Raw genomic sequence first — 15,834 nt, 5'->3', positions numbered from 1 at the left:
GCACATGTTTTGTTTACTAACCCTCTTCAGCTCCAATGTACACAAAATTCAAGCTGCAATTTCATCTCCGTTCATTCTATCTTTGTCTGTCTGTTTTTCTGTCTCATTCTTTGCATGTCCAAGTGGCAATCTAACGCTTTTGCGAGGTGCCCATAACAGTTACAGTTGAAATGCCATAAAACATCGAAACAGACGCCAAAAACACAAATGTTTTTTCGGTACGCGACCAGAAACAAGAGTCGTTTGTTTCGATTTCGATCGCGCATCACATATCGCAGCAGAACCGAAAAAAAAAATCAACTTGCAACCGATTGCACGATATATGTACAGCACAAAATACACGTATGTATATGTTGAAATGCAGATAGATGTACCCCGTATGACCGATCCATCGTCATGTACTACATGAAAAAAGCGATGTAGATACACATCGCAAATATGTGTGAGCGTGTTCTGCTTTTAATGTAAAACCGAAAAGTTTTTCTTGTTATGATAATAGTATCAAATTACATATCCATTATAATGGCACAAAAGCACACACACACACACATCACATCACATCGAATGGAACACACAATTTATATCAGACGAAAACGCAAACGCGCCTCTTGTCTACCATAGTAAAATTGAATCAAACTATTTGCTGCCGTGAAATATATTTCACACAAATAAAAACCGTATACACACAGGGCAGGGCAAAGCAGGGAACGGGATAGTGAAAAACGATAATAAATAAATTCGTTTTTCATCAAATGGCATTTTTGTTTGTTTTCTCTTTCTCTATCTCTCTCCCCTTCTCCCTTCATCTCTGTCTCTGGGCTCGCTTTTGTCATTCAGGGCATTGAAAAGCGCATTTCTCAACGAGAAAGTAAAATGGCAATTCAAAACAGTTTTTTGTTTGCGTCGTCATCATCGACGATTGCTCATTTTCAGCGCAGTGATGAAACATTCAACGTATATTTGAATGCAATTGATTTTAAATCGTCGTAATAACAATTATCATAAAAAAACAATATGTGAAATAAAACAAATCAAATAAATAACCAAAATTCATGAAAGAAACATGATTCGATATTATATTTTATTGTTGATGTGATCGTTGTTGGGCCGAAATTTTTAATGCATATGATTTTTGATGATTTGTTGATAAAAAAAACGAACACACACCATGAATATGGGTATGCGTATGTGCTTTAAGCTATTTGAACTTGAATTAAGACACTCTGTGAAATAGAATATCATCTCGCCTACACGCCAACAGCAATTTCATTCTCAGAAATATTGAACGTGACGCATTTTGCGCTGAAGATGTTCAATTTTCTTCATATCTATTCATTCACTTGTTCTATCCGCTGTGTCACTCTCACAAAGTAATTGCAAATGCGTGTGAAATATGATACGAAAAATTCTGATTAGACCAACAACGGTTGAATTTCATATGCATACACTACTGCCACCTCTTGACATCCAAACTGAATAAAAATCGACCGTTGAACGGTTTCAGTTTGTAATCCAACCGATAACATCTCAAGGGATCGAGTTTCAAATGGACTTCATTATGTTTTGTATTTACAACTTACAATGGAATTTCTACGACATTTTATGTATCTTTGATTTTTATTCGTTGCTATAAAAATCACTTCTACAGCAATAAAAACAAGTCATTTCAAATGAAGGTGTTACTGCGCTTAATCTAATAAAAATAAAGAAGCATTCATAAAATTCTTACATAATTGTACCCTTTGACCTATTGAATATTACAACTGACCCATATATAATACTGGATTGGACTCATTTTACAATTTTAAATGAATCGTTTAATTTATTGTGGGGATTGTATTGCAATTGATGTGTGCAAAAAAAATTAAGCCAATTTTCTATCATGCTGACATATAGTCAACTAGCTTATTCCAGTTCATACGGTCATAATAGGTATATAAGTAAAGCCAATAAAACGTTGTTTATTTATGGTACGATACATCAATTAACTGACGAAAAGTTTACTTGAAAACTTGATCGAATGTATCTCTATATGTTTTATCTCTCTTCAACGTTGTTTGCTTGTATTTCCAATTGGTCTAATGTTATCTCATGTATGACTTCATATGATGAGCCGTAAATGTTCGAGTGGGACAAATACATCGATAACATATACATCAACACACACACACACACACACAGAGAGAGAGAGAGAGAGAGAGAGAGAGAGACGGCGTAAATACAGTCATAGAACATTTTCGATTCATAGAAAACTAGTGGTACACTTTTCGTTATATTACGAGTAAACAAAGGCAGCTGCTGCACACATTCACAGTCGTTGTTATAGTAGCAGTGTACAACATGCGCAGTAAATTATGGTTCGTTTACATCATCATCGTCAGAAAGTCTCATTGGATATGTTTTGCAAACTGTGCAAAATTTACATCATTGTATGAATTTTTGAAAATGTGTGAAAAGGAATTTTACAATTCGATGGTGACAATGCAGAAAAATTTGTTTACTCAAACATTTACACACATAACAAAGCGTATACATATATAAATAGGTCTTAATTTGGTGTGTAAATTGCATACAAATCTAGCTGTTTATTTCGTTCAAAAAACGTGCACACATACACAGACACTTTGATGTCGATCAGCTGGAGCTTGTATATGTACAAAAGTGTGATGGTGCATATATGAGAAAAAGAGACCATTGAATAACAACAACAAGCCAAACGAAAAAAAAAATACGAAAGAAAGAAAACAACATATCATAGCCATACTGATGAGAGAGAACAGAAGCTGCCAGTGTTCAAGCAAAAACGCCAACAAATAACGAATACAAACGAGCAAAGTGAAAAATGAAACAACAAATCACAACTCCAGCACAGCATTCAGTCGAAGCGTCCGAAGTGTAAACATCGTATTTCATATTTTGTTTTAAATTGAGTAAAATCAGTTCTATTCTTTAATCGTTTTTTGTTTTTATGTGTGAAACAGTTGCATATATTCATTCTATTCTCACAATTAAAATCGAATTTATTTAATTTTTTACTACAAAAATCAATGCCATTGATTTTCTGTCAATTGTGAACGAAAAAGAAGAAATTTAGTTCAGTGTTGTTGTCATTGTTTACATCACCGTATGTGTGAATGATCTGAGAAATTTTGAGGTAGAGAGAAGTCATACTTTTCGTTGTCATAAGACAGAGTTTATCGCATTGCCATTGTGTAAACACCATATATCAGCTGGAGTGAAACCGATTTTTCAGTAGTGTAAAATTTAACGCCATCAAAATATCCAACAATTTTTCCATTTTTGCATAGAAAACTAATTGTTTTTATTGCAACCACCTTTATTGCAACGAACCACTGAATTCGGAAGAGAAATACGCTTACTACACAGTATACAAAACATCTGCGAAAAGAAAACATATGTACAACTCAACAAAACACATAAAAACAAACATCAAATTTTGCAAGTGTGAAGAAGAACGTAAAGTGATTAAAATTTACTTCTGATTCAAACAAATAAAAGAGAGTGCAAAGAGAAAGAGACAAAAAAAAACTTATATCGTATTTATTTGTAACTCTTGTAAGCATTAAACCCAATAACAGTCAAACGGACGAAGAGCAACGAATTAAAAAAACAAAACCAACACACGCATTATATAAATTAGCGAAAAAAAGCGCACCCAGCACGAAATCGGTTTTATAGAGTGTGCGTTATTTCTTTATTTGTTTTAGCAAACGCGCGTACGAGTGAAAAACGTTATAACACAGAAACATCATTTCTGTCCATTCATTAAATCAAAGCAACTGCAAGTCACCGAGTTTTCGAACCGCAACTATTTTAAATGTGTGAATCAACTGAAAAGTGTTTGGAACAAAATGACGGTTTTTCTATAAACTTTAATCAGGATTATTCGTATGTATATTTTTTCAATATTTTTTGTTTGCAAATTTTTTTGTATTATTAAAAATTAATTTTGTTTTGTATATTCGATTTTATTGTGCATTCCGTGTGTTTTTTTTTTTTTTTTGTGAAAAATGATACTTTTGCTGCAACGAACAAAAAATACACACCATTTTCCAAATTATGTTTATGCCTGATTTCAATCATAAATATTTTTTTATTCTCTCCATCGTCGTCTGAGTGTTCATTATTTTTATATTATTAATTTTATGATTTTATTTGTGCGAATTGAAATCAGCGTTAACGACACTGTTATTAACGACGCTTTCAGTCTTTTTCTTTGTTCTTGACATTGTTTCAGTGCATTGATATAATATTTCATTCGTTTGTAAGCAATTTATAATTGTGCTGACAAATTCCAACTGCCTTAGCAATATCTTTCTGTCTGTATTTCGCATTTTTGTCGAATGCATCTGAAAAATCATCGAGGATTCTTGTTGGAAACGGCACCAAGCCAATCATGCAATATTTTATCTACTTTTGTGCATTTGCCATCAACGCACCATATATAATTCACATTTTCTCTGTTTCGTCTGCCAAGTGCCTTTATCTGCATCACGTCACTGTAAAATCTCAACCGCCAAGTCTTATGACTTTTTGAAAGCGAACACACACATATCGTTTTCTTCGACTGACAATTTTTATCTTACTCATTCTCACATCGATTTCAATGCAAACGAGTTGCTTCAATACTTTATCGTGATTGGTATGTTTTTTCTCCACACATTCAACAAACAAATACTACGCAAAAATAGGAAAGAAAAATAATCGCGCCAAATTCATAATGCGCGCGTGGAATAATTAGCTAATATATACAGATGTGTATACAACGCGCGATCAATTCACATTACATATATTAATATTCATGATTCAATGAGTGGGCGCTATGATACTCGTGGTTATGGTTTATTTCAAATACACAATGTATGTGTGCAGTGTTTCTGCTTTGTGTTATGTGATTCTGGCGTTTATTTGACCCATATTTCAACATCAACAGTTGAATCAATCCTTATGGCTCTATACAAATCAGCTGTCGTAAAACAATGTATTTGCAGAATTGCTGTTGTTTATATCATTGAAAACGTCAGTTTTTATCAAAAAATTCATTTCAGATAAAAAAAAAACAAAGGCAAATCAAAACATTTTTTTTAAATTTCAATTATCAAATGTCGGAGGAAGCAAAAGATGTGTATTAAAAAACAAAAACAAATAAACAATCAAGTTGAAACGCAAAGAGACAATCGAATTGCGTACCAACTTGAAGTACCGAGGAAACAAATTTGAAATAGGAAGGACGCCTCAAGCACTACAGATTAATGACCGATACCTCAACATATCCGAAAGCAAAAAACGATATATTTATCATTGAAAATGTCTTAATGAGAGTTCGCGTATTTAAATGCGAACATTAACAATTTTGACGCCATGATGACCGTCTACTTCACAATCACCAACCAAAAATAACAAAACAAATCAAGAAAAAAAGAGAAACAATACAAACACATACGGTGATTGAGCGTTTGAAAATAAAACTCTATTATGTCTCATAAAAGGAGACAAGTGATAGTATATGTATGTTAAACGAGAAAAAAAAATCGATGATAGAGCCTGTTATTCATGCGACACCTGTTAGATGAAAAAACCAACAACAAATTACATCTAATTCACATTCGGGCATTGGATTTTGGTATGCATATGTGTGTAATAACCAAGGTTATTAGATTCGTAATGCTGAATGCGTTAAGGTTAAAACGTACATTCATCACGGGCGCCCGTTTGCGCACACTACACATTACATTATTTTAATGTTAGCTTCTTTGTTATTGTCAAATTAGATAATAGAATGAAATGACACAAAAAAACGAATTCCATTGTCATCGAGAATCAAAACTGCTGTCAGAAATATTGAATTTCAATTGACTCAGATTGTGAAACCGTTATCATATACGGGGCATAATATGTATATGCATTGTTTTATTTCAATCGAAACTGGAATCTATGGTCTTTGTAATAACTAAAAAAATGTCAATTTCCTTGTTGTCATTGTTATGAAACCGAATCGAAGATCATTAGAAAATGATTTATTTTGGGTTTGGCCTTTTATGGCGGAGGTTAATTTAAATGATTTCTTTCTATATTTTCTTCAAATAAATCACGTCCAATTAAAATATTATCAATTATGTACAAAAGCGATCGTAACACATAAAATTCAAGCAAATTGACAACTCTTATCGGATGAACTCGAAATTTATCAACTCAGCTGTTGGCTGAACAAAGGTTTCATTTGTCTGTTTCTCTTTTACATTGAATAATTTATTATTTATTTGTGAACAAAGACAAACAATATAATATTTACAAAAAGAAAAAAAAACTTATTTTTTTTCTTCTCGGTTGCATATATTTTTGCATTAAAATTTATTATCATGGTAAATGTTTTATTTTCGTGTGTTTTGTTTGGGCAAATTAAAATTGAAGTGAAATAAAACGGTTGTTTTTCCAAAAGATTTCACGATATAAAAGTTGTGTGCGTGCTTGAAGCGGCAAGTCACGCATGATTTACTTTCAGAAAATTGACTACAGTCATTATTATAAATATTTAATTATACCGTTTAATGATGTTTTTTTTTTCGCTTTCAAGTAAATATCGATTTATGTTGTGCGCACACCTTTTATGTCAGTCACAAAAGTAGCAATGCCAAATTTATATTTATATTGTAAAACAGTCATTAACCCGACTTACCGAAAGCCGATCAATTTACACTGCATAATAGATAAGTTGCAGTTTGATTTATTTTCAGACATAAATTAAGTTGTATTTTAGAACGAAACTTTTGTTTTTAAGGTTAAGTAAGAATGGGGAAAAACATTTCAGACAATAAATAGCTTTAAAAAGACCATCAAATTACAAGTCAATACGTGTATTTCTAAGATGTCATGATATTTTGCCATGTACCAGTGCTCTTTTAATTCTCTTATATCGTTCACAATATTCTGGAGGTGGGGGAGGGTGTCTTATTCGGACTCCCGGACCTTTGTTTAGAATTTTCGAAATCGACTCCCTGCATATCTGCATCACGGGCATTTTTTAATAATAACTTATCGTCTGAATTTAATTTAGATCTTGATCAATTACATTGAGCGTTATTTATACGCATTGTATATCATATGTTGGATCTTTACTTTAATTCTCAGTCTTTTTTTATTGTTCTGAATCAATTTCAATCTATTTTTACTTGAAATGTAATTTCGTTTGCGGTGAAGCGTAATCTGTATGTAGATCTTTCAAGAAAAATCCTAATTGTCTGTAATTTGTGTTGTTTTTTTTTTTTCTTCTTTCTGAGTAGAAAATAATTAAAAAGCAAAAACGTTCTGACTTTTTGTGGTGAAATCGAAGTCAGTCGACGCTATGACTGATCGTTCGATTGTGAAACAAGCTCACATTCGTTCATATATAATAAATTGGATGGGTGTGTGAAACGCAATGTGTGCACATTAGATGTGTCATGACATTGTAATTAAATTTATCAAATTTTCAACCCTTGTTCATTGAATTTCGCGTACAAAGTCGCCATATAATGAAAAAAAGCTCCATGAATACTTTAATTAATCAGAAAAAGTAATGCATTTGTCGTGACATTGCATAACATTGCAATTTTGTTTGCAATTTGTTGCGTTTTTTTGAAAACACCTTAATACGTGTCTCGATGATGTAAATTTGGAACTTTTGGAACAAAAAATTGTTGTTTATACGAACAAAAGTCACATAATTTATAGTTTGAAAAATAGAGTAATAAACATATTGTTGTTGTGTTCAAATTGAACTTTGCCTAATGGGGAACGTGTCATATCTCTCTTCTTTTTGTTATTTCACCGTATACACTAGAGATAGTATTCATATATTGGAATTGAAAAAGGTTGAAACAAAGTAACGGTGACTTTGATAAAATGCCAGGTCAATAAAAACCAATTTTAAAACCGAAAAATGGAAAAATCCATTGATTATTAACATCGATGCTTGAAGCACACCATAACAAATATGGCCGAAAAAAAGCCGCCAATTTTTTTTTCGTCGGATTGTTGTTGTCTCATGACATTTTAAAGCCAGCCGATAATGACATCACTCAGAGAGGTAGATTATAAACAAATCGAGAGTGGTTATGCCGAAGTATCACAAATGTCTCGTTTTAATCATGTGTTCATTTATATTATCGATTAGACAGATGACTCTTTGTTTACAAACGATTTACAAGCAATCGTATCGCGCGGATGTTGTTATTGTTTTTTGCTATTGCGCCGAACAGATAGAAAGCGAATATTACATGACAAAAAAAAACAACAGACACACACACACATTTACATACAGAGGTGTTTCTAATCGCAAAAACATGTCAATACATACACATACACCATTTCGAATTACGAAAATTATTTGCGATAAGTATATTTCCATATGATTCGTTATTGTTGTTTTTAAAAAAGACAGAAAGTAAATAAAACAACGTACAATTCAGCGCGGAGAAATGTGCATATATAAAAATAAAAGAGAAAAAAAAATTTGTGTAATAAATTGAAATGATTGGCGAAGCGGTAAGGTACACCAAGTGCACCACTCTCTGCATTTGTTGTTGGCTTTAAAATCGAATACCGAGAAAGTCATGCACCGTCTCAAGTCGAATGAATAAGTTGAAATAGAAAAGAAGTGAAGCGCCCATGGAAATGTGTGTCGAATCACACATCACATTCAAATCACATAAAAGACAGAGTAGCACGCGTACACATGCGTCAATGGTAATAAAAAACAGTTGCACTGTATAAGAAATTGATATGAATATGGTACGATGTTTTAAATTCCAATGCAAAGTCAATGCATTTGTTATCATTAGAATATAAAGAAGCCTATTTGAAATAGACTATATATATGTATATTTTCTTCGTTTTATTTTATACTACTTTTTTTCAATTTTACAGCCCAAGTAGTTATTAGCCCGTGTTGTTTGCATGACTAATTAAATTCCAACAAATCGTGTTTTATTTTTTCTATATTCGACAAACACGTGAACGTCAATCGTCGCAATAAACTGCGTGTGTGATGTTTGTTATTGCTGTTTTTCTGTGCTACTGTTTTGCATTGTAATGGGCGATGTGTTGTTGTTTTCACTGTTCTTTGAATATTGAAATGTATATGCACATTATGTAGCGTACGGTGTTCACTGTTCCAGATTAAATGTGCAGTAGCAAAACTATGTATAGAGTTTTATCGATGAAAGGATTTAATTTTGGTTTCGATAGTGCTGATTCACCTCGAAAACCACAGTGGTTGACGATTAAATCGAAATATCGATTTGAAATGAGAGTGGTTGTATTCAAGAATAGATCATTAAGATAAAATTAAAACAACAGAACTTGAACCTGTTCACGGTACGTCAAAAAAAAACAATATTGCTTTTTAACGAAACGGAGTTCAAGGGAATATAATCCATCATTACCACAGCAAACAAAACATAATTATACACAATCGTCGTCGGTTCTTTGTCAGTTTTCAATTCATCATATATTTTTTTTTCTTAGTGCTCGCAAAACATTCGTGTACATGAGAAAATTCTAGAGCGCATTCGCTTATTATATGCCTGAAATATAAATACACTTGAACACGTTCAAGGCCATCCAATTCACACACACACACACACACCCTGCAATGCAATACGCTCTATATATATACAGATTGAAACGAGCGAAAATTCCAAACTGTAATTCCAACTTTGGCCAACTTGCAAGGCAACGAATGAGTATGGCAACGTATTTTTTCCTACTCTCAATCGTATTTCGTGTGGCATTCCCATTTTAACTCTTCTAAATATTAATACTGTTTTGTTGCTTTTCACGATTTTCCGCATTGCCGAAAAGCGTTGAAAACAACAAAGCGAATTAAAAAAGGTTTCGTGAAGTTCAAAACTCGACAGATTAATTAGGTATCGCTTTGCCCAACAAACAAATTCAACCTTGGCAAATAATTGTAAGGTGGTTTTTGTTGAGCCAATGTCAATGCCAATGCTATATCCAGATGTGATAGTGCTGCTTTTTTCGTACTTCACAGTGAACGTGCTCAGCTGATACTTTGCTTATCTCATACTTAGCTTCCTCTATCAGTGTTTTAAATATAAACTCGTTGCCGACGATTTCGAAAAAAATTATGAATCTTAACAATTGACATAAAAATTGATTCTTTTGTTCTCTCACGTTTTTTTGCTCTATTCCATGTTAGACTAGTTCTCATCTTAAAGCACAAAGATTTATGGGATATGTGCTCAGTTGCATGATCATCGTCTACTTAAATGAATTTATGCTTATTTTAAAGATCATTTCGAAAGCAATAATGACGCCAATTAGAATATATTTTGAACAACTATGTTTTTTTGTTAACATTTATTCAATTTGTCTGTGTATATTTGTTTTATTGGTGAAAATTGTCATTGCCTTATCGAGACTACCATCAATGATATCATTTCCTTGCGACAGACAAAATGTGTTTTGGGTGGTTTTTTTTCATTCGCCTTTCCAGTTGAATATCGGACGCTATTTTTAAAGAAATGTCAAAACTTCAATTCGATTTATGGTCATGGTTTAAAAGGTGACAAACACTAATGACACACTAAATGATGCAGTCAAGATGCATACCGGATAACGAACGAACAACATACACGAAATATTCCGTTGATTTGTTAAAATGATGTCACAACTTAAATTCTGATGTGTATGAACATACGTAAAAAAAACGATTCACGGTCACATGGACAGCCGTTCTAACAACCGAACGCGCGCCTGTGTATTCGTTTCTACCAGATTTGTTTTTTTCATCTCTGCCGTACATACAGCTTGTTCGTTCTTTTTTTTGTGTATCAGTTTTCTTTGCGCTTTGCTTTTTATTATGTTCTTGGAGTGTTAACAAAACACGATGTTTTTACAAATTATAGTTCTGTATTTCTCTGAATTATTTTGTCTCTGATAAAAAAAACTAACATAAACGACGATAGACCCTTAAATGCCGTTAAATTTTAGAGGAAAAAAAACATTTGGTAATTTATTTATAAAATGGAAATTCTCACGAACATCAACAACATTTAATTGGAAATCATTAAATATGTCAAAATAATGAGAATTGTTTTGTTTGTAAACATAATTTACAACTTTTTCCCTAGCATCTAATTTAACTGTTTTCAATTTCGAATGTTTTGAAATTATGAATTTTAATGCAAATGTTTCAAACTAAATGTTCAAAATTAAAATAATAAATGTTTAGTTGTGATAATTAGTTCAGAACTTTGTCTCGATAATTTGTCGAATAGAAAATCACCGAAGTGAGTCAATAAAATTCCAAAACACAACTTGAATGCGCGCAAATAGTTTTATTGCGTTCAAAACATGGAATGTAAATGCGTCATTTGAATAATGTATTCTTTTGTTTTAACATGATATCAACAAGTGGAATAGTTGAAGTTCAGCTGTTTTACGGTATACCTTCTATTTTGCACGATCTTGAAATGATTTCCAATGTTATCGCATAGCCCATCGGTGATTATTGACCTGACTCTGTATGCATTTATTTGATTTTTTTTCTTCAATTTTTATTGTGAGTGGCTATTAGCAATGGGTCAGGCTAACATTTCATTACAATTGTTATCAACAATTTCAGCTACATCATGGTTGATTATTTCGCTCTTTTTTCTCATTGTTGATTTTTTGATATTTAATAAAATCATCATAAACAAAAAGGTCATGTTTTGTCTTGTGGCAAAAGGGGCGCGTTAGCAAAATGTAAATGAAATCAACACCATTTTTCTTTGACAAATAATTCGAAATGATTATTGAAACATATCAATCTTATCAATACGTGCATCCCGACTGTAAGAAAAAAAGTAAAAATAATGTAATCGTTGGTCCATCGAGATATCGATGTATTTTCATTTAATATTTGATGATTTTCGACGTAAATGATATTTCAAACCATAAAATAGAGAAATAAAAAAACGTATTTTTGAACGTAATTCAATATGAGTCTAACGTTCCAAAATACACGAAACAAAGAAAACCAAAAGATTTTATCAACGTCGTTCGATCGCATACAGCACAGTACAGTGCTTGCTCGTATACGCTCATTCACAACGTAACAAAGAACCGAGGTGCTTTTTTTCATTTTCGTTCGACGTATAATTCACTGGCGCAATGTATCGCCAGATTCGTTATGTACTACTTCGTGTGCTGTGTATCGTTAGCTTTGCGCAGAGGCAATACTGTAAACAATGAGGTTCTACCGAGTTGCAGTCATTGCTAGTTGAAAACTATATACCAATACCCCGCCATGACGACGTGAAAAACCGTCGGCTACGGCAATTTTTGAAGGTTCGAAAGAGCCAATTATTCTCCTGAAAAATTAAATCAAACTCCAACAAAAAAACAAAGGCAGATTAGATATGTGATATTGATGGTGTTCTGCATGAATCGACATCGATTTGAAATCACCTGCAAGTGATTGAAAAAAATGATTTGTTGAAAAAATGTAAGTTTATAAACCAAACAAATCACATTATTTTGACTAATTATTGATTTCCAATTAAAATTTGCTGATGTTTATTCGTGAATTTTCACCTAATACGTAAATTGGCTTTTTTCTATGAATTTTACGACATTTCTCTCATCAATTTTTGAAAGTTCGAATTTACTAATATGCACGTAAAAGACAAAAACCAAAAAAATAGAGACAGAAATGACTAAGTCTTTAACATCTTACTGGATTTTTCGTATATATCTTTAGTACTATAACGTATTATAAACGTATAGGCAAATACAGAGAAAAAAGAGTAAGAGAGAACTGGTGAACAGCTGTTTTTTACGTCTTTTGCAAATCATACTTACTTTTTTTCCAGCGAAGGTGAATGACTCACAGTGTCATAAATTAAAAAAGCGAATTTATCTGACATTTTGTTGATTTAAATGCTTACGCATGGATTGCACAATAATTTCTCCCTCGTTGATTTGATTACTGTTCGTTGTCTGTTTTTGGAACAAAAACCATTTATGGCTTTTTGGAAATTTTCCCCCAACTTTCATGTTATTTATTATTACGTTGAACCAATTTCTTTGTGATTTTCTATGCTTTTTTTCGTCACAGATCTCTGGCTGTGGTTGGACAATTTGGCTTTCGATTGTTTACAATAACATCAGTTGAGCGTGTGGAAGAGATATTTTGCAGTAACAATGAAGATACGAAAATTGCGGAAAGGTTGTTCAGTAGTAGTTTGGTGGCAGTTGTCACCGCGACTGAAACGGAAAAACTTAAGGTAAATTCATCATCTTCTTTAAATTGAAAACTACAGCTAATTTAAAATGTTATGACTTTTTGACCGTTTCTCTTGTCATTTTGCAAATACGTTTTTCCTAACCATTAATATTTTCCCTTCTAGATATGGCACTTTAAAAAGGGTACCGAAATCTGTAACTATCGCTATCCAAGCGCCATATTATCGGTGAGATTGAATCGAAACCGTTTGGTGGTGTGTTTGCGTGATAGTATTTATGTGCACAATATTCGTGATATGCGTTTAATGAATTCGATTCGGCACATTGCACCCAATGACAGCGGTTTATGTAGTTTATCATTACAATCTCATCTTGCGTTTCCCGTTTCAAATGAATGCGGTGAATTGCAATTATATGATGCCGAAAATATGCGTGTTAAAATCAAAATAAAAGCGCACGATTCACCGTTGTCAGCCTTCAATTTCTCGCCAAACGGACAACTATTGGCGACGGCATCGGAAAAAGGTACGGTGATTCGTGTGTTTTGCGTAAAAAATGGTCAAAAAGTGCACGAATTTCGTCGTGGCATGAAACGATGTGTACGAATTGCATCGCTTAATTTTAGCGGTTGTTCGAATTACTTGTGTGTTAGTTCAAACACAGAAACGGTGCATGTGTTCAAAATTGATTTAAAATTGGTTGAAGAGGTCGAACGACAAAATTGTATCAATAACAATGACGAATCGAGTGACGGAAGTAGCAGCGTTGACACAACGTCAAGCGGTGATTCCGTTGAATTGAACAGCAACAGCAATAATCGCTGGTCGATGGGCTTCTTTACAAAGTATTTGCCGAGTCCTGTAAGCGATGTTCTTACACAAGATCGGGCATTCTCAAGTGTTCAACTCAATCAAGCTGGTTTAAGATATCAATGCGCCATTGCCAAATTGGAAAAAGAATCGAAATTGTTGGCAGCTTGCGAAGACGGTTTTTTGTACGTATACGATTTTGATGCGAACAAAGGTGGCGACTGTAAATTGATACGAGCACACGATTTACGTAGTCCACTTGATGGTATTACAGGTAATTTAACAATTGTACTTTGACATCATTTCAGTTTCACAATATACAAGCACATGCACATTGGTAGATTCAATTCTCTTTAATATTGACAGCAGATTTCGATTTTCCAGAGGTGAATATGGACGAGAACAACTGTAATCGATCAAAATCACCGGAAAAGAAATCCATCACCGCATCCGTTGGATCCTATGCAAGTGTTCTAAAAGGACGCGAAAAGAATAAAATGTCAGGTAATTTCCGCAATGTAGCTTATTTTAAAAATTGTTGGTAATCGACTTTTGTTAAACCATCATTCAATTTTCTCTTTCTTTATAGACTCAGACAAGCGTCGTGATTTATTTGAGGCCATTGAATATCCACCAAAAACCATGTTCGAAGAAGTACAATTTCCACCGGTGACCTCTGTTCGTGCCGAATGACGTCGTCATCGACATTAAATACGCACACACACCAATCAAAATTAGATCCATTCTATTCAAAATTGTTGTATAAATTAGCATTAGAGTGTCCGTTAAGTTATTTGTACTTTGTTCATTTGAAAGCACGTAACGTGTTTCTATATTGAATATATATTATTATTATTTTTTTCAAATTTAATTGACAACTATTTATAGAATGTTCGGATTTATTCATAGTTTTTCGATTTTAATTTATTATTACATAAAATGTTTGAGCAGCATTTCTCTTAGTTCAATACAGACGTAAAAAAACAAATTTCAAACACACACACACACAATCTATAACAACTAAAATACGGTATTTTGCAGCAATATTTTCTTAAAATTTGTCAAATTGTATGTTGCATTAGTATTAGCCAAGTTTTGTTCATAAAATACGATTGATTAAAATCAGTTTTACAGTTTATCTTTGATAATAAAGAGTTCAAAAAAAAACTATTATTGAAAAAACATGACTCCGCACTTCTTTTTTTAGGTAAAAAAAAAGTAATTCAAGTGTGTTTAATCTGTCAAAAATCCAATCAAATAATTTTATACTATTTATTTGTCAATTTTAATGAACATATACTCCAGAAATTAATAAATCATAACAAAAAGTGACTACAAAAATATATAGATTTAAAATGTAAAACAAAGACCAGCATGAACGACACCGTATTGAAATAAATGTACCTCGTCCATAGCATGATGTAGATTTTTTCCCTATTTTTTCTTATTACAACCAGAATTACCAATTTCCACCAGTAAATTTGTAAATGTTTATACTGGCTATAAATGGAACAAGATATTGTAGAAATTCAATGAAGATTTTACAAAAAAAATAGAATCAATATTCAATTCATCAAACAGATTGACTTATTCCGAAAAGAAAAACTCCTGTGGACAACAGTTTGATAAGCATACATATTAAATAATAATAATTACATCATTTGAATCCATTGTTCAAACATTTGAAAAAAAAAGAGAAATAAAAATGAAAAACAACTCAACGTCGGCTGTTTTATTGGAAAAACTTGAATGTTTTAAACGCAACGATGACCGT

At 32.6% G+C, this 15,834-nt stretch overlaps 1 protein-coding gene and 1 non-coding gene across 4 annotated transcripts; both read left to right on the top strand.

Moving 5' to 3' along the window:
- The first annotated feature begins 2,874 nt into the window (after window positions 1–2,874).
- LOC116340957 (WD repeat domain phosphoinositide-interacting protein 2) lies at window positions 2,875–15,475 on the top strand. 3 transcript variants are annotated; one of them, XM_031767738.1, is made up of 5 exons: window positions 2,875–3,909; window positions 13,124–13,292; window positions 13,416–14,334; window positions 14,445–14,564; window positions 14,650–15,475. In XM_031767738.1, the coding sequence occupies exons 1-5, from the start codon at window positions 3,839–3,841 to the stop codon at window positions 14,751–14,753; spliced, it is 1,383 nt and encodes a 460-aa protein (XP_031623598.1). In that variant the 5' UTR covers window positions 2,875–3,838; the 3' UTR covers window positions 14,754–15,475. The 3 variants fall into 3 exon arrangements, with proteins under 3 accessions (XP_031623598.1, XP_031623597.1, XP_031623596.1); XM_031767737.1 differs by having other exon boundaries at window positions 14,430–14,564; XM_031767736.1 differs by having other exon boundaries at window positions 14,427–14,564.
- LOC116341473 lies at window positions 12,226–12,366 on the top strand. The gene has a single exon (XR_004201165.1). It is a non-coding gene; the product is annotated as a U4 spliceosomal RNA (small nuclear RNA).
- Window positions 15,476–15,834: the final 359 nt, after the last annotated feature.

Source organism: Contarinia nasturtii, unplaced genomic scaffold, assembly GCF_009176525.2.
Source record: "Contarinia nasturtii isolate CC-2019 unplaced genomic scaffold, AAFC_CNas_1.1 Cnas_scaffold_695, whole genome shotgun sequence".
Taxonomy (NCBI): domain Eukaryota; kingdom Metazoa; phylum Arthropoda; class Insecta; order Diptera; family Cecidomyiidae; genus Contarinia; species Contarinia nasturtii.
Note: the sequence above shows the minus strand (reverse complement) of the source record. Positions and strands in the feature narration are given on the sequence as shown.

What these genes read in the sequence shown, in the direction of transcription:
- LOC116340957 (XM_031767736.1), top strand. Translation starts at nt 3,839, where the DNA reads ATGTGTGAATCAACTGAAAAGTGTTTGGAACAAAATGACGGTTTTTCT. An exon ending in AACTTTAATCAGGATTATTC is followed by an intron (nt 3,910 to 13,123) that starts GTATGTATATTT and finishes TTTTCGTCACAG; the next exon opens with ATCTCTGGCTGTGGTTGGAC. An exon ending in TCCACTTGATGGTATTACAG is followed by an intron (nt 14,335 to 14,426) that starts GTAATTTAACAA and finishes TAATATTGACAG; the next exon opens with CAGATTTCGATTTTCCAGAG.